Source organism: Mustela putorius, unplaced genomic scaffold, assembly GCF_011764305.1.
Source record: "Mustela putorius furo isolate JIRA1106 unplaced genomic scaffold, ASM1176430v1.1 tig00003942_pilon_pilon_pilon, whole genome shotgun sequence".
Taxonomy (NCBI): Eukaryota; Metazoa; Chordata; class Mammalia; order Carnivora; family Mustelidae; genus Mustela; species Mustela putorius.
Window position 1 is genome coordinate 9,535,654 of NW_025422087.1, and position 18,878 is coordinate 9,554,531.

At 33.1% G+C, this 18,878-nt stretch overlaps 1 protein-coding gene across 10 annotated transcripts in view; it reads left to right on the forward strand.

Annotated features, from left to right (window-relative positions):
• Positions 1-18,878, forward strand: part of NBEA (neurobeachin) — a 678,500-nt gene that overhangs the window by 81,872 nt on the left and 577,750 nt on the right. For all 10 annotated transcript variants that reach the window (XM_013044893.2, XM_013044895.2, XM_045069766.1 and 7 more), the window contains exons 3-7: positions 563-663; positions 904-999; positions 6,922-7,043; positions 9,425-9,551; positions 17,095-17,214. In XM_013044893.2, the coding sequence (XP_012900347.2) occupies positions 563-663; positions 904-999; positions 6,922-7,043; positions 9,425-9,551; positions 17,095-17,214 (566 nt within the window). The remainder of the gene's footprint in view (positions 1-562; positions 664-903; positions 1,000-6,921; positions 7,044-9,424; positions 9,552-17,094; positions 17,215-18,878) is intronic.

The window sequence follows — 18,878 nt, forward strand, 5'->3', positions numbered from 1 at the left end:
AGGAAGTGGCTAATAATAGTACTTATTCATAGGCCTGTTACAAAGATTTTTGTACTTAATAACTGTAAACTACTTGGAATAATGCCAGGCAAGGAATTGTTAATGGGGCAAGGAATATTTCAAGAATATATTTTATTAAGAATAGATAAATCTAAAATAAAATATGGTCGACTCTCACTTTTTTTATTGAAAACAACTAATTTACAACGTTAAATCATTGTACCTTTGTGTATTTTTGCTTTCCTTTCCCTGCATATAGCAGGTGTGTGTGTGTGTATGTGTGTGTGTATTGTGGGAATTTATAAAATCTATTTTATATATTTTCTAATGAAACAATTGTAATGGTAAATCTGATGGGGAGAAAATCCTAAAATTCGAATACAGTGTGTTTGGCTATCTGAGGACCTAAAAATTGTTAATTAGAATGATTATTCATGAGGACGTTTAGATAAATATGTTTGTAGAAATGAGAATTGATAACTTTTGTCTTTCAAAAAGTGTATTACCTTGACAGATGGCAGCTCATGACTAGAGTTCAGAATAACTTTATTTTCCTTTGAAGATCTTCTAGTTGATATGTTGGGGGTTCTTGCCAGCTACAGCATCACTGTCAAGGAGTTGAAGCTTTTGTTCAGCATGCTTCGAGGAGAAAGTGGAATCTGGGTAAGCTGTGGTCAGAGGGAAAAGTACTCTGTATTAGTGCATTAATACTTAATGCTCAACAATTTGTCTCTAGAGAGCTATAAACTTGAATTTGTAATGGAAATTGTTCTCCTTAAAGAGTTTAGTAAATGATGTAAAATTAATTTCTCTCTAGTTAGAAAACAGTCTAGTGTCTAACATGATATATTAGGTATTTTTGCCTAATTTGTACAGTGACATTTCTTTTTCTTGTTTCTTTAGCCAAGACATGCAGTAAAATTATTATCAGTTCTTAATCAGATGCCACAAAGACATGGTCCTGATACTTTTTTCAATTTCCCTGGTTGTAGTGCTGCGGTGAGTTTTAAATACATGTGTTTATTTTTAATTTAGTTCTGTTAAGATATAATTCACATAAAATTCACTCATCTAAAAGTACAATTTGATGAGTTTTAAAGTTTATAATTATAATCACAGTCATGATTTTGAACAATTACATCACTTTCTGAGGTTCCCTTGTGTGTCTTTGACCAGTCCCTTCTCCAGCTTCTGTTCTTTGCAACTTCCAATTTATTTTGTGCTTTTATGATTTTGCCTTTTCTAGAATTTCAAATAAATCTTACAGTATGTAATTTTTTCTGTCAGCCTTCTTTCACTTACTGTAATGCTCTTGAGGTTGCCCATGTTATAGCTTCCAAGTAGTTTATTCTGTTCCTTTTTATTCTGAGTTGGTTACATTTTATGGATGTGCCACAGTTTATCCATTCACTAGTTTATCCAACTCACTACTTGAGTTTTCAGTTTTTGGCTATTTTAAATAAAACTGCTATGCTCATTTGAACATAGATCTTCTGTGGGCATATTTTCTCATCTCTTAAGTTAAAAACATAAGTGAAATTGCCTCAAGAAATTAAAGATAGAGCTATCCTATGACCCAGCAATTGCACCTCTGGGTATTTACTCCAAAGACACAGATGTCGTGAAAAGAAGGGCCATATGCACCCCAATGTTCATAGCAGGAATTGTCCACCATAGCCAAAATGTGGAAAAAACAAGGTGCCCTTCAACAGATGAATGAATAAAGAAGACGTGGTCCATATACACAATGGAATATTACTCAGCCATCAGAAAGGATGAATACCCAACTTTTGCATCAAGATGGATGGGACTGGAGGAGATTATGCTAAGTGAAATAAGTCAGACAGGGAAAGTCAATTATCATATGGTTTCACTTATTTGTGAAACATAAGGACTAGCATGGAGGACATTAGGAGATGGGAAAAATGAAGGGGAAGAATCTGGAGTGCGAGATAAACCATGAGAGACTATGGACTCCAGGAACAGAGTTTTAGAATGGGTGAGTCTGGTGATGGGTATTAAGGAGGAGACAGATTGCATGGAGCACTGGGTGTTATATGCAAACAATGAATCATGGAACATGACATCAAAAACTAATAATATATTGTGTGGTGACTAACATAACACAATAAAAATAAAACAAAATGAAACAAAGCAAAATTGCTGGATTTTATGCTAAGTGTTTGCTTCATTTCATGAAAAAGGGCAGATTGCTTTCCATAGTGGAAAATTTTGCATTCTCATCAATAGTGTATGAGAATCCCAGTTGATCTGCATCCTGGACAATGTCCATCTTTTTAATGTGAGGCATTTAAATGGTTATGTAATGGTGTATCATTGTAGTTATAATTTTTATATTGCCCTAATGACTGATGCTATTGAGCATTTTTTCATGTTTATTAGTTGTTTTTACATCTTTTGTGATATTTGTGTTCAAATCTTTGTTCAGATAAAAAAGTTGGTTGTTTTATTATTTTAAGTGTTCATTATGTATTTGGTATATAACTTAATTTGTCAGATGGATAATTATCAAATATCTTTGCCCAGTCTGGCTTTTCTCTTACTTTCTTAACAGTATTTCCTTTTTTAAAAAGATTTTATTTATTTATTTGATAGAGATTACAGGTAGTCAGAGAGGCAGGCAGGGAGAGAGGAGGAAGCAGGCTCCCTGCTGAGCAGAGAGCCCGACTTGGGGCTTGATCCCAGGACCCTGAGACCATGACCTGAGCCGAAGGCAGAGGCTTTAACCCACTCAGCCACCGAGGCACCCCTCTTAACAGTATTTCTTAAAGCAAATAGATTTTATTTTATTTTATTATATTTTTTAAAATTTATTTTTATTTATTTGTCAGAGAGAGAGAGAGAGTGAGCACAGGCAGAGTGGCAGGCAGAGGCAGAGGGAGAAGCAGGCTCTCTGCTGAGCACAGAGCCCCATGTGGGACTCGATCCTGGGACGCTGGGATCATGACCTGAGCTGAAGGCAGCCAGCCACTTAACCAACTGAGCCACCCAGGTGTCCCGAAGCAAATAGATTTTAATTTTGGTGAAGTTCAGTTAAACTTTTTTAAATGGCATATGCTTTTGTAATCCAAGAAATTAGTATAAACCAAGGTCATGACCTTTTTTTCTTGCGCTTTCTACCAAGAGTTCTTTTGTTTTAGCTCTTACATTTAGGTCTGTGATTCTCTTCATGTGAACTTTTAAAATATGATATGACAGAAGGTTGAAGGTTAAAGTTTTGTTTGTTTTGCATAAGAATATTGAATTGTTTTCTTGACCATTTGTTAAAGAGAGAGTCCTTTGACATTGGATTACCTTGGCACCTTTCTTGAAAATTATCTGGCTAGGGGGTATGTGGATTTGTTCCTGAACTCTGGTTCCTTTGTCTTCTGTTTCTGCTTTTATGCCAATATCAGATTGTCTTTATTTTTGTAGCTGTATAGTAAGTGGTTCTTGAAATCAGGTTGTGTGAATACTCCAAATCTGGTCTTTATTTTAAAATAACTTTGGCTATTCTAGATAGCATTTTAATACATGTGAATAGACTTGTCAACTTTTGTAAAATGCTTACCGTGATTTAGATTTTATGATGTTAAATCTATAGAACAATTTGGAGAGATTATTGAGTCTTCTAGTTCATGAACATAGTATATCTCTACCTTTATTTGTTTTCTATGATTTTTCAGTGTTTTGCAGTTTTTAGCATTAAGTTTTAAATATCTTCTGTTTCTCTTCCTATGTACGGGGAGGTTTTTTTTTTTTTTAAATTTTTTATTTTTTATAAACATATATTTTTATCCCCAGGGGTACAGGTCTGTGAATCACCAGGTTTACACACTTCACAGCACTCACCAAAGCACATACCCTCCCCAATGTCCATAATCCCACCCCCTTCTCCCAAACCCCCTCCCCCCAGCAACCCTCAGTTTGTTTTGTGAGATTAAGAGTCACTTATGGTTTGTCTCCCTCCCAATCCCATCTTGTTTCATTTATTCTTCTCCTACCCACTTAAGCCCAGCGGGGTGGTTTTTTAATCATCAATGTGTTGATACTAGTGTTGAATTCTGTCCAATGCTTTTTCTGATTTTATTGAAGTGAACATATGGATTTTCTTCTTAATCTTTAATAATATAGTATGTTACAATGATTGATATTTCAGTGTTAAACCAACCTTTGTGTTCCTGGGATCAAAACTAGTTGGTTGCTATGTTTTAATATTTTTGTCCAACACTGGATTTGATTTGCTAATGTAATGCTAAGAAATTTCGCAATTATTTTTATGAGTGATTTGGGGGTGTAGTTTTCTATTATAATATCTTTTTCTGGTTTGGTGTTAGAGTAATTCCTCATATGATGAGTTTGGAATTATTTCTTTCCTTCTATTAAAGAATTTATGTAGATTTGATATTACTTATTCTTAAATGTATGCTAGAATTCACTATTGTAGCTGTTTGGGCCTGGAGTTTTCTTTGTGGGAAGGTTTTAAACTATGAACTTAATTTCTTTAATAGACATAGGGAGGTTTTCTATTTTCTTTTGAGTGAGCTTTGGTAGTTTGTGTCTTCCAAGTAATTTTTCCAGTTAATCTGAGTTGTTGACTTTATTGGTATAAGTTTATCATCATATCCTTCTTATCCTTTTAATGTCTGTAGGATATTTAGTGATGCCTCCTCCTTCATTCTTTTTTTTTTTTTAAAGATTTTATTTATTTATTTGATAGACAGAAATCACAAGTAGACAGAGAGGTAGGCAGGGAGAGAGAAGAAAAAGCAGGCTCCCTACTGAGCAAAGAGCCCAGTGTGGGGCTCAATCCCAGGACCCTGGGATCATGACCTGAGCTGAAGGCAGAGGCTTTAAACCACTGAGCCACCCAGCTGCCCAACTCCTCCTTCATTCTTGAAACTGGATTTTTTTTTATTGATTAATTTAGCTGGAAGTTTATCCATTTTGTTGTTCTTTTCAAAGAATTCACATTCTCAGTCTACTTGATTTCATCGTTTTCATCTAACATTGTAGCATTGTAGAGAGTATGTCTAACTTTTGACTAGAAAACTGGTTTTGATTTCAGAATCCTCTACTTCATTACTGTGGAGGACTAGTGCCTTAATGTTTCTTGGCTTACCTTCATGTAAAATGTTAGTACTTTCTCATGGAAGAGTGTTAATGTGAGCCTGTAATGAAATAATACACTTTTTCCATATTTAAGTACTATATAAGTTGTACAGATCATGTAAATATTTCTTGCTCTTCGGTTATTAGTGCATAAGTATCCTTGTAGTCTCTCAGTTCATCAACCATTCCCTTAGCTTTTTTTTCCTTAATATTTTGTTACTAACCCTTTTTTTTAGATTATATTTTTCCATTGTAACAAAATTGTGAAACAAAAATGGGAAAATTAAAAATTTTGAAACAAAAATAATAAAGTTAAAAATCTCTTTCCAGATGAAAGTTAATAATTTTACATATCAGATTGTTAGAGTGGAGCACATATCAAATGTACATTGTGGTGCGTAGCAGGGAAAACAGTGTCACTGTCCCTAAGAAGGTATCAGTTTTCTCAGATTTATGTAATAGTTCTATTTGTATACATACATATATTTTGATATATGTTATAAAAGTGTTCTTGATCTGACATCTAGTAGATAGCAGTTTAAGGAGTGAGAAGAGCCAAGTGTTTTAATAGAAATATTAATCAGGTTACTGTCTTACTGATAGAATCAACAAAACTAGCTAAAACAATGTTTAAACTGTTTTAATAAATGATTTGAATTTCTTCAATAGGGTTGCACGTCATCCTGTTTTTATATATTTGATCCATTTACCAGAAGTCTGTGAATATTTTCTATCAGTATGTAATGCATTTTACACATACATGCATGCACACACACACAGAGAATTTTACTTATATGTTTCTAGGGGTGTATGGTTGAGTTATTTTCATTCAGGGAATTTTGATGGACTTAGACTATCTACTCCATCTTTCTTGGTTTTCCCTGTATCACTCATTTTCATGAAGGGTATTATCAATTAGAAATATAGTCTATGTAGTAAAGGAAGCAAAGAAGGAACTAGAACTTTTACAACTCTTATTTCATTTGGGTCATAAAAGCTATGTATAAGATAAATGATATTATTGCTATTAAATTTGTTGTGGAAAGAGCCTCAGCAGTGTTACATGGTTCAGGGTCATAAAGCAGAGTCACAGCCTGAATTAAAATTTGCTTGACCTTAAATCCAGTGTTTTGTTTTGTTTTTTAGCAATGGATTGGCTTATTTCCAGGTGTGTTATCTTTGGTACTGAACTACTGAAAAATTCAGATAGGAACTGACTTTAAAATCCTTACCATTACAGTGTTTTTGCTAATTTTCTTCTGGATGAGCATGATACTGGAAGTCCACAATGAAACTGAGACAAATGCTATTCTAGAGCCTCTCAAGTGTGTGTTTTGTACCAGTTGTAGCAAGATCAACAAAAATTAGTATTATTTCATTATCACTTAAGATTATATTTTTCTTTTGTAAGACTTTTTTTTTTTTTTCTGTTGTAATTTGGTTCACTAGTGTTTGCAACTTTATGTGATTTGGGGCTCTTTCAGTCCTACTATGGAGGTAATAACAAATGATCTGTTGGACTGCCTGTCTTTTTCTTAGTGGAAGAGTGGTAGGTCTAAAAAACTTGAAGGGCAGCTTGACTCAAATTCTTTCCTCTATCTCTTAGGTTAGTGCAATCTTTAAGTTCTGATTTAGGGTTTAGTGGACTGGATGTTGAAACTGGTGATACAAAAAGTGTATTGGTTGGGGATAAGTCCATGATTTTCTGATATTTATACCTTCCTTGTTTTTTGATCTGTAAAGGCTATGTTTGGCCTTGGTTACTATCACATTTTCTTAAGCTGATACTTTTTTTTCATTGCCTTGTAGGCAATTGCATTGCCTCCTATTGCAAAGTGGCCTTATCAGAATGGCTTCACCCTAAATACTTGGTTTCGTATGGATCCATTAAATAACATTAATGTTGATAAGGATAAACCTTATCTTTATTGGTAAGTAATGTATTTAATTTTCATACTTTCATCTTAAGTATTTCAGTTTTGTAAATATGTAACAGTTTCAAGGCAACATATCAAATAGAATGTATATGTGTTTGTGTGTGTGTGTGTATATATATATTAAAAAATATATAAAAATATATATATTTGTATATGTTAAAACTATAAAGACATGTCAGTTTATTCATTTTTTGCTATTGGTTTTAGGCAACCTGTGTCACTATTTTTTTCCTTTATTTTTAATTAATTAATTAATTATTTTTTAATTTTTAATTTTTTATAAACATATTTTTATCCCCAGGGGTACATGTCTGTGAATCGCCAGGTTTACACACTTCACAGCACTCACCAAAGCACATACCCTCCCCAATGGCCATAACCCTACCCCCCTTCTCCTGACCCCCCTCCCCCCCAGCAACTATCAGTTTGTTTTGTGAGATTAAGAGTCACTTATGGTTTGTCTCCCTCCCAATCTCATCTTGTTTCATTGATTTTTCTCCTACCCACTTAAGCCCCCATGTTGCATCACCACATATGATAGTTGTCTTTCTCTGCTTGACTTATTTCGCTAAGCATGATACGCTCTAGTTTCATCCACGTTGTCGCAAATGGCAAAATTTCATTTCTTTTGATGGCTGCATAGTATTCCATTGTGTATATATACCACATCTTCTTTATCCATTCATCTGTTGATGGACATCTTGGTTCTTTCCATAGTTTGGCTATTGTGGACATTGTTGCTATAAACATTTGGGTGCACGTGCCCCTTCGGATAACTACGTTTGTATCTTTAGGGTAAATACCCAGTAGTGCAATTGCTGGGTCATAGGATAGCTCTATTTTCAACTTCTTGAGGAACCTCCATGCTGTTTTCTAGAGTAGTTGCACCAGCTTGCATTCCCACCAACAGTGTAGGAGCGTTCCCCTTTCCCCGCATCCTCGCCAGCATCTGTCATTTCCTGACTTGTTGATTATTTTATTTATTTTTATTTATTTATTTTTCATTATTTTTTTCTAATGGTAACATTAGAAAGTCAATATTTACAAGCCTCTTTTTCCAGTCCACATCAGTATAGATTAGTAAGGGGATTGTTAGTGGACAAGCAAGTCCCCAACCCAGGGGAGGAAAAAATAAACCGAACTCCTTCTAGATTTCATTACTTTGCCTTTTTACTTTCTTTGTTCTATGAACATAATTAAGATATGCTTTAAAAATATTAGTGATAACTACAGTGCAAGAAAATAACAAATAATAAAAGTAATTGTTTGATAGATAACTAACAGAATAGGTTGATAAACCCAGATAGGTTGACCTGTAAGGACCAAGAGCTTGATTGTTTTAGTTTACCAATAATGCACAGTAATGAGAAGATCAAACTTTCATTGACTGCCTTAGCATACACTAGGCCTTGTAAATGTTTACATGTATTACCTCATTTAATGTTTGCAATGCTTTGAAATAAGACTGCCTGGGATTAAGTCTTCACTACATATTGATCCTGTGCTTTGGTGCCTTCAACTGTAAAGTGAAGATAACAGTAGTACCTGTCACATCAGATTTAATGAGAGAATTATTAAGCGCTTTTGAACATTGACTGCTTCAGAAATGTGAGTGCAGAAAAATTTGAGCTATTAACAGATCGTAAGCTCTGTTATAAAAGATTATGTAAGGATAGTAGAGAGAGGGAGTTCTAAACAAACGTCTGAACTTCCAAACATAAATGGGTTGAATTTCAGAATGGTCATTTTGGCAGATCATACATATATTTTAATAATACCATTATTTTGCAGAGCATTTACAATTTTTATAATACTGTGCTTAAATTCACAGCTAGGAGGAGTGCTCCCTTAGAAGAAAATAACTGTATTTCATAGACATGTTCTCTTTCTTAAATGTACTCCTTTATTTGATTACCTACATCATTTATCAAACTTGGCTCTAACTTTTTTTTTTTTTTGTAATTTTTAAGCTATTTTAAAAGATAAAATAGAATTGGAATTAAGTTGTTTTAAAAAGAGTAGCTGTGTAAATGGTGTCTGTATTTGCTAATTTCAGGGGTCCTGGAAGGAAATGAAGTCTACTTGGTAGGCTTTCATTGGCCATTAATCTGTTTTTATGTATTTGTGATATTTTACCTTGAAATTTCACAAGGTTTTTGATCTGTAGTCTTATTTTCTCAATTTAAAGTTCTTCTTTAGTTGTTCTAAACCTTTTATGGTTTAATCTTTCTTTGGTACATGTAATACTCTTTTACTCTATGGGGAAATGAGTTTCATTTTTATAATAGTGTTTTATATTTTATTTATTTAATAATTTTTAGAAATATAGTTCTTTGTATCAGAGGATATTATACTATTCTCAGTTTTCTTTACAGCTTTCGTACTAGCAAAGGAGTTGGTTACTCTGCTCACTTCGTTGGCAACTGTCTAATAGTCACATCACTGAAGTCTAAAGGAAAAGGTTTTCAGCACTGTGTGAAATATGATTTTCAACCACGTAAGGTAGGTATAAGTAAATGTTTCTATTGAGAATGACACAATTCACCATTTCCCCATCTTAAAATTCACCTTTTATGACTTCTGTAATATTCTCTTTCATTGGTTTTTCTTATGACTCATAGTGCTTTTCTCTTCTCCTTGTCTGCATTTTCTTTTTATTTTTATGTCTAACTATTCACATAAAAAGTCTCTTGACCTCTCACAGTATCTGTCTCACTTACTTGCTCGCTGGGATCTATTCTATGGCATTCTTATAGTAAATACTTACTGTGTACTTACTGAGTTCCAGACATTGTTGTAGGCACTAGAAAGAAGACAGTGAACAAAACAGATAACATTCCTGCTTTTGTGGAGGATATAATTTTTTGAAAATTTTTCTTCAGTTTCATGATAAGCTTTCCACTATTACTCTTACCTCCAAGCTCTGTTCTTATATCTTACAGCTCTGTTATATCTTATAGCTCTGTTCTTATATCTACCAAAGATACTGCCATGTAAATGTCTTTCTGGCCCCTCATTTATTTACAGAAAATGTAACACTGAATTTACATTTCCAGTCCCATATTCAGTATATTCTTAAGTCCCCTGTTTTGATTAAGCTGCTTAATCAAAGCCAAAGACTACCATCTTCATGATAGTGGGGACTTGAATCGTCTTTGTTCTTCACCCCCTTTTTGATCATGGTTCTTTACTGTGTATCTCTGTAATATATGTCTTTAAGAAAATTCCTTAGTTGTTGCTTAAATTCTTCATATTGTTCTCTCCTTATCTTGGATCCTTTGTCTCTTCCTCTCCCAAACTATTTGTATACTAATATCTGATTTATGGTCATGATCATATTATTCCACTGCTCAAACCAGTCATTAGCTTCTCACTAACTATAGAATAACTTCACATTCTTAGTCTAGTCCTTCATGATTTGGATTTTTAGCTTTTTACTTATCCTCTTTACTCTGTCAAAACTGAACTACTCTACGTGTTTCAGTTTTTATCTTTTCCTTTTCAAATGTTCGGTCTCTGGTGTGAAAACATTTACGTGTCTCCTCATTTATGGCTATTGGTCTTCAAATCCCACCTTATTGATAGGTTCCATTCCATATAACACCATTTCTGTGGAATCTTTCCTTGATTTCCTTGCTTTCCAATATAATCTCTCTCATTGCATATTATTTCAGTATTTCTTATAGCAATTATTTCTCTTAAATCTTTATTATTCATATGTGCATTATTTAGTAACTGTTGAAACTAAGCTATGTGTTAGATTCATCTTTGTATTCCTTCATAAACTTGCCACAGAATTCTGATCTTGGTGGATTGCTAATAATATATGTTGGATAAGTGCATAAAATATGCTTTAACAACCAAAGAGAACCCTTTGTTTCCTGAAGGAGTAGGTTCTGTTTATCTGGACAGCTAATTTCTGTTGAGCAGTTTATTTTCTAGTGGTGTAAAATAAATGAGGTGTTACTGTTGATAAAGTGAGAAAGGAGGCCTGGGTGTTGTTGTGGTCATTGCTCTTTCTGGGGCAGTATGCCAAGGACCTTTTCCATGTGGCAGGAGTAAGAAAGGTAGTCATGGCAATAAAGGCCAAGTAATGTGGTTGTTACTATGTGATACATTTTTAAAATCGAAAGTTCACCAGCCTTTCTTGTTGTTCTAGCACAGTAATATACACTGCAAAAACTAAGTTAATTATTGGATTTATAGAGAATTAGAGTATTATCCATGAGCATTAAGAGAGATTTTATGCTTTTTGACAAGGTGTTTTATACAGGTTTAATGGAAAATATAGTCACTTAGAATCCTAGCTACTGACACATTCTTATATCTTTATTTAGATCCTAAAATTTTGGTACATAATTTTGTATATGTCATATATAATAATTTATGGAATATATAAATTTGCTGTATGTTATATGGAAATAATACAGTGTCTTTTCAATTTTCAGCATGTTTATGAAAACAGTATTAAAGAGTTTTAACAATTACATTATTAATTCAAAGTTTATTCAAAGGCAAACTTATATATGAACTTTGTTATTTAATGATAGTTTTGAGGAATTATGTATGAAGAGCATTTGCAGAAATTTTGCTTTAATTACCGTTCTATCTTATTCTTCTTCTTCCTTTGCTTTTCTCCTCCTCAATATTCTCTTGTCCCTCTTTTGCCTCTAATTCCTCTTGTTCATCCTTTTCATCTTCCCCTGTTTCCCCTTCTTTTTCCCTTTTCCCTCCTCCTCCTTTTTCTTGTTCTTCTTCCCTCTTCTTCCTCTGACTTCACTTGATTTAGATATTAGAACCAGTTTTTAGACTGGAGATTCAGACTTCACAGTAGTTTTTAAATGTGTACATATCATGCACTATGGATTTATAGATATTTAGCTCTTTCAAAAGGTCAGGTGTTAAACCTCTAGATTTGGTAATACAGAGAGATTTTTCTTGAGGGAGTTTTAGTTAATTCTGGTAGTCCTGAATCGTGTTTCCTGAGATTGAAGGTTGCAGTGATTTCTGCTTCTTCAGTAATGCTGACTTCAAGGAGGGAATGTTGCTCTACAGCTAATGTTTTGGCCCATTAAATATACCTTTGCCTAATATCTAGTAGAATATGGATCTTCAGAGACCAGGTTGAAATGCACTTTTAAAAGCCTACTCTGAACATAAAAAATAACAAGAGAAAATGCAGAGAAATGTGTAACTGTGTAACTAGATTTATGAGATATAATTTGCTATTACCTGGGGTTTTTCTAGAGAAATGTTCCATTTTATATATGTGTGTGTGTGTGTATAAAATATTTTAATGGACTCCATCTGTGTGTAAGAGTAACTAACCATTTGAAAGTTCTCAATCTTAAAAAAAAAGGACAGAAATAATAGGAGTTCCTATTTCCACATGTTTAAGGCCAGTTACCCCTTCCAGGTTAAAGGGTCTTTTGGATATATGACAGTGAGATTGTCTACCTTCTTTAGGGCACACTCTACATTTTGCCCACGGGAATATTTATCCACAGGAACAACCATAACAGAGATGATGAGCCCACATATAGCAGAGGGATGCCATTTCTTTTTCTTTCTTTTCGTTTGTTTTCTTGTTTGCTTATGATCCCATGTGTGTTTTGCCATGTATTGATGAAATTATGATTTAGGATGGGGTTTTCAAATACACATTTAAAAATTTTACCTGAGTCTAATAAAAATATTTGCTTTATGTTTAAGCAATAGTAATAGCTATTTTTATTAAAGAATATCAGTGTAACAATCATTCATTAATATATACTTGGAAAATAGCTTAAAAAGCAATGATTCAAAATAAATTTTTATATTAGATCGGAGGTTCTTTTTTCCTTGATACAAATCACAGTTAGTTCCTATAACTTCAGTTGTCCCTCCATCAGAAATTCTGACTTATTAGATTTGAGATGACACCCAGGAGGGTTTGCCAAATGTGCCAAACTATTTTGAATTTCCTCAGGAATTTGTAATAAATACAGCTTCTTAGAATTAGAATTTTCGTATTAGGAATATGTTTTTAACAAATGCTCTAGGTGATTTTTTTTTTCATTAGATAAGTTTAGATAACAGTGGTTTGAAGAGTATAAATAAGGAAAGTTAGGGTAAAGTTAAGAACCAAATAAAATTGTCATTAACCAATAAAAGCAATTTAACCCATTTGTTCTCTCTGTTTTTGTTTCTATGCTATTTCCTTATGAGAGATACATTCCCATTTGTAGCAGCTCTGTATACATTGATTCTAAGGAGTCTTGGCCGGTGCAAGGCCATAGAGTGATAGAGGTTTTGAAAAACCTGTTAAGATTCTCAGAAACCTTGAAAACCGTAGTATTTTATTTTATTGTTTCATTATTCAAGATAAATACATTCTTTTTTTTCCTTATTTTTCCAGAAGATGCCCTAGCTAAATTGTTATCGTTTAATAAGGTATTTAACTGACCTTTCAAAAAGAAATGTTTATATTAAAACTTTCGCTTCCTTACCTGTACCACTTACAGATGTTTGACCTTGTGTTAATACCTATGTGTTAGCTACTGTTGGTATTTGTATAATTATCATGTTATATTTTCCTGTGAATTCTTTTTTTTTTTTTTAAGATTTTATTTATTTATTTGACAGATCGAGATCATGAGTAGGCAGAGAGGCAGGCAGAGAGAGGAAGGGAAGCAGGATCCCTGCCGAGCAGAGCCCGATGTGGGGCTGGATCCTAGGACCCTGGGATCATGACCTGAGCCGAAGGCAGAGGCTTTAACCCACTGAGCCACTCAGGCACCCCTTTCCTGTGAATTCTTATTACAGGTTTTTTTCTTGTTTTCTTTTATAGATCTATTGTTGAGTCTTAATTAAATGCAGACCTTAGTAGATATACATACTATCATATTATACACAGTTTCCAGCTTTCCTCCCATTTCTTTAAAAACTAGTCAAAACTATCAAGTCAAAGGTTGAGCTCTTTGGAATTGAAAAAGCATTTGTCTATTATATATAAAGGATATATTGATATACCAAGAAAAGAGAACAGAAAAGTTAATTTTCCTGAAACTACATTGATCTTCACTGAGATCAGTTCATTCACTCAACTCTGCATTCATTTATTCATTCATCAGTTTTATCAAATATCAGTGTTATGACCAAAAGCAAACTCTGTTATTCCATATCTTGTTATCTGGCTAATTAAGTGGCTAACTGTATTAATTATCTCAAGTTAATGGTACCGCAACCAAATTAAGTAAAAAATTGGAAACTATCTTACATTTGCCTTTTTTGTATCAGCACTTTCAGTCAGTTCTGTTAATTAGTCCCTATCCCCCTTCTTTTAATTACAAATACCTTTATCTTAATTTAGGCTTTTATAGTTTTCTTACCTGAACCTTTGCAATAGTTTTCAGCTTTATCTTTAACCACATTTTCCTAACTAACCCACTCACTCACTATAGCTGGTTATTTCCTAAATTGTGAAGATGATTATTTCACTTTCCTGCTTAAAATTCCTAGTGGTACCACATTATGCAGAAACAAAGTCCAATTACTAAAGGTGTCTACACTTCTCTTTACAAGCTGACCTTTGTTATTGCAGCTAAATCTAAACACGGAGAAAAATTTTGTCAGGACTCTGTGTTATAATGTGAAGTATTAGGCTTCTTCTGCTTGGAATGTTTCTTTCCCTCCTTTTTCCGCAACAGTTTGTATTCATCCTTTAAGCTATATCTTAAGTTTCAGTTTACTCTTTTAGTGACTTCTTTGTTAGCCTTCCTTCTCCATTTGTCTTGTCTTTGCCCTATGCCTTCAGTTAGTCATTACTTCTTTTGCTCCAAATCTGTGTTTTAGATATTTGTGATGGTTTTATAGTTGTTTTTATGTTTGTTTTTCTGGTGAAACCTCCTTAAGGGTTTATATGTTATCTTCGTATGCCCACAATCTGGGTGATACTTGGCATGAAACAGATGCTCAGTAAATTTTTTAAATGAGGGAATGACCCTGAGGAGTAAATAGTGTTAATTCCAGCAGAAAAAAATCTCATTTGGGGACATAGTGCATTAAAAAATGAATATATATTTAGTTAATGCTATCTTATTTATATGGGTACTAAATATGTATTAAGAACTGTCCCTTATAATTTTCATATGTTGTCTATTATTTGTAATATTCACAGTCATTCCATAAAGCAGGCATTATTATTCCTCCTTTTTTAGACATGGAAGTTTTTTCAGAGAGGCTAAATAATTTGCCAGAAGCCATAGAGCTGGTAACCTGGGAACTCATTTTATATCTGTATGAATTTGCAGTTTGTATTTTCCAGCCCAGTACACTAAATTATCTGGTACACAGGAAAAAGAGCTCAATAAATATTTATTCAATAAGTACTTTTCTATATTAGGTATCTCAGTAACTATAATAATACACCTAATATTATTTATCTTAAACTTGTCTTTGGATAGCAGGAAGTCCTCTTCTATTTAAAGACATTTTTTTATGTGTATTCTTCTTAGAAATTTGAAATTTCTAAAAATTTTACTCCAAAATATAAAGATTATATTTCCTGTGTTACCTAGATGGCATTCTGATGGAAAATTTTCAAACTCAGTGAGGGTAACATAGGTACATTTGATTTCTGACACATGTAAACTGTAAGATTTTTCTTAAATTTATTTAAAGCTTCATTTTCATGGCTTTTGCCTGATAATTTCATAGTATTTAGAAATACAAGTTGTTAAATGACTGACTTTAAAGATTTTCTTCTGCTTTTAGTCAGGACAAACATATATATTGGTTTCTGATCCAGTGAAGGTTTAGTTTGCGATAATTGGAGTTAAGGATTACCTAAAATGAAAACAACTTTTAAAAAGGCCCATGTTTTAGGGGTTCAGCAGTTTGACCTGACATTTTGTTTCTATAATTGAGGAACAGTGTTGTTTGTGTTATTGTCTTCCATGACGTTTGAGTGCACAATTTTTATTTTCTAAATCAAAATGAAAGAAATTGAATTTTGTTCAAAGTTTTTCAGACACCTTGAAATAACTAATATTTTAGTGGTTGGGAATTATTACTATAGGTTTATGTTTTTGAAAATATGCTATATGAAATAATTGAATAGTATTTCTAAGAAATTTGGGAAATAAAGTATGTATTATATATTTTTAATTTGGGGGAGGAAACTAAATCTAATTTTCCCTCCTTAACCACTGAAGGCATACTTGTTCAAGTATCTGTAAATTTTTGAATTTTTTTAATATTTTAGAAAAATATTGCTGTATTCTCAGCCTTAGAGTAAGGGTTGGAGCCACAAATTGTTACAGAACTTAAACCATTCTGTATCAAAGTATACACTTAAAATGCTTTTGGTTGAACTTAGGAGCTATAATGTTAGAACTTAATATAAACTCATTCCTAGATTCTTAATGCATAGTCGCACATTATCAGGTTAAAAATATATAATTATACTTGGACCTAATAAATCTAAATTGTGGAATTGAAATTACCTAAATTTCATTATAAATGTTAAAATGTTGTTCCTCTGACAGGTCTTTCCTGACCATACAATCCAAAGTAGAATCCTAGGTTATTCTTTCTCAGTTTACAGTGGTTTTGTTTTTCCCCCTTTGTAGAGTTCATTGTTCATCATTTTATATATCTTTATATATCTAATCTGTGTCTCTTTCATTATACCATGAATTTCAGGAGAGTTGGACCTATGCTCTGTCTGGCCAAACTTGGGCATTTGTGGTGCCTGGCAGAATATACATGTTATTAAATGAATGAACACAAATATATTGTATTTCCATAATATTTGGATCTTAGTATAATGGAAGGAGTATCATTCCAGAGTTCAAGGTGTTCTAGGTCTGTCTTCATCACAGATTTATTCTTTATGAGTCACTTCTTCCATCTACAAAATGAGAAATAAGGGGAAACTTGAAATAGTAAGGTGTAATTGTTATTATATCAAGCATTTTTGTATTGTGTATGAATGTTATGATTGCTTTTTTAGACAATAACTAAACATGACATATTAAGGTCTTTAAAATTTTTTTTATTTAAGTGGTACATGATCAGCATTGTCCACATTTATAATCGATGGAGGAACAGTGAAATTCGGTGTTATGTTAATGGGCAGCTGGTATCCTATGGTGATATGGCTTGGCATGTTAACACAAATGATGTAAGTTTTTTGTTTTTTGTTTTTAATCTGTGCTTTAATGTTTTTCAGTGTGTGATCTGTCATTGTTCATAACATGAATTGTATAAAAAATAGTTTGGAAGGAACTTAATAGTTATACTTTCAAAGTTATTTTCTTTTAAGTGAATTTTTAGGTCTTTAATATAATTAAGTTGCTAAAATAGACAATTAGTGGTAAAAAAAAAAGAAAATTGCTCAATAAATTAAGTATTAGGTCAAAAACATCTATGCAGTATTCTATTCTTTTCAAAATTTCAGTCAGTTAAAAACTGGGTCTTGTACCTTATTTGGATGTGATAAGAAGATTCTAATTACAAAATGAATAAATATAACATTTAGCCAGTATGATAAATGCTGTGGAAAAAATTTTAGTGGGACTAGGTATAGAAATTATAGGTGTAGGGAAGTGGGAAGCCAGATGGTATGAGATGATTTTAGAAGAGTTGAGGGAGCAAGTCATGTGAATATTGAGGAGAAATATCCCATTTGCTGGAAGCAGTGAGTGCAGTCTTTGAGACAGAGCTGAGAAGTTAATTGAAGAAAAAAGCAATCACTTTGTCTAGAACAGAGGGAGGAATGGACAGAATAATGTTTAAGAGATAAGGCTAGGTAGACAGCAGGGAGTGAAATCATGCAGGGCCTTATGTGCAGACACAATACCTGGATTTTCCCATCTTACCCAACATTAAAAATCTTTGGAAGGTTTTGAGCAGACGAGTGATGTAATGCTGGTGCATATGTTAAAAATATCAGTCAGGCTGCAGTATTGAGAATATTCTGAAGGAAAAAAAAATGACAGAAGTAGGGAGATCAATTAAGTGATTTATTTTGTAAATAACAAACAATACTAGTTTTGACTTGCCTGTTAACAGTGAGGGAGGTAACACAGTTGGATTCCGGATAGAGAATATCTAGAGTTAAAACCTCAAGAGCTCTGTTCTCGGCTTTCCCCTGTCATTATCCTGGCCTGTTAGAACCAAAGGAAAATATGTTTTCTAGTGCCAAAAGTATTCCAAACCCAATAATATACGAGCATTCCAGCATGCCTGGTTTTACAAAAACTTATATCTTTTTAACAAAATTCACTTCTTAGTATTGTCTGTATCTCTCCAGACTTTAATTTACTCAAGAGCAGGGTCTCTTGTTCTCTCTGGTTTTCTTCCACATAATACTGTATGCACAGTCCATTGCTTTTGCCCTAAGTCAAGAGTACCCCCGAAGACCATATCTGAACCTTGACCTGTTTTTGCATGACCTAAGAATCTTTGTGGGTTTTTTTTTTTTTTCATTTTTAGAGGTTTTTCTTTTTTTTTTTTTTTTTTTTTTTTAAATATTGAGACAAACAAAAATCAAAAAAGATTATATGGTAGAAACCACATGTGGCTTGAAAAGTTTAAAATATTTACTGTCTATTCATTTATAGAACAAGTTTGCTCTTTCTGCCCCAGAAACTCATAGTGGGGCCAAAAACAGTCAATTTTTGAGAATGATTTTGCAGAGTTAGAATACATAGATGCAATTCTACTTCATATCTGCCTTCCAAAGGGGAGACTTTTTAATTATAGAGTGGAAGAAACCCAAGAGATTTTGACGACTTTCACTAACTCTACAGTTATATTTAAAAAGGAAGGAAGGAAGGAAAGAAT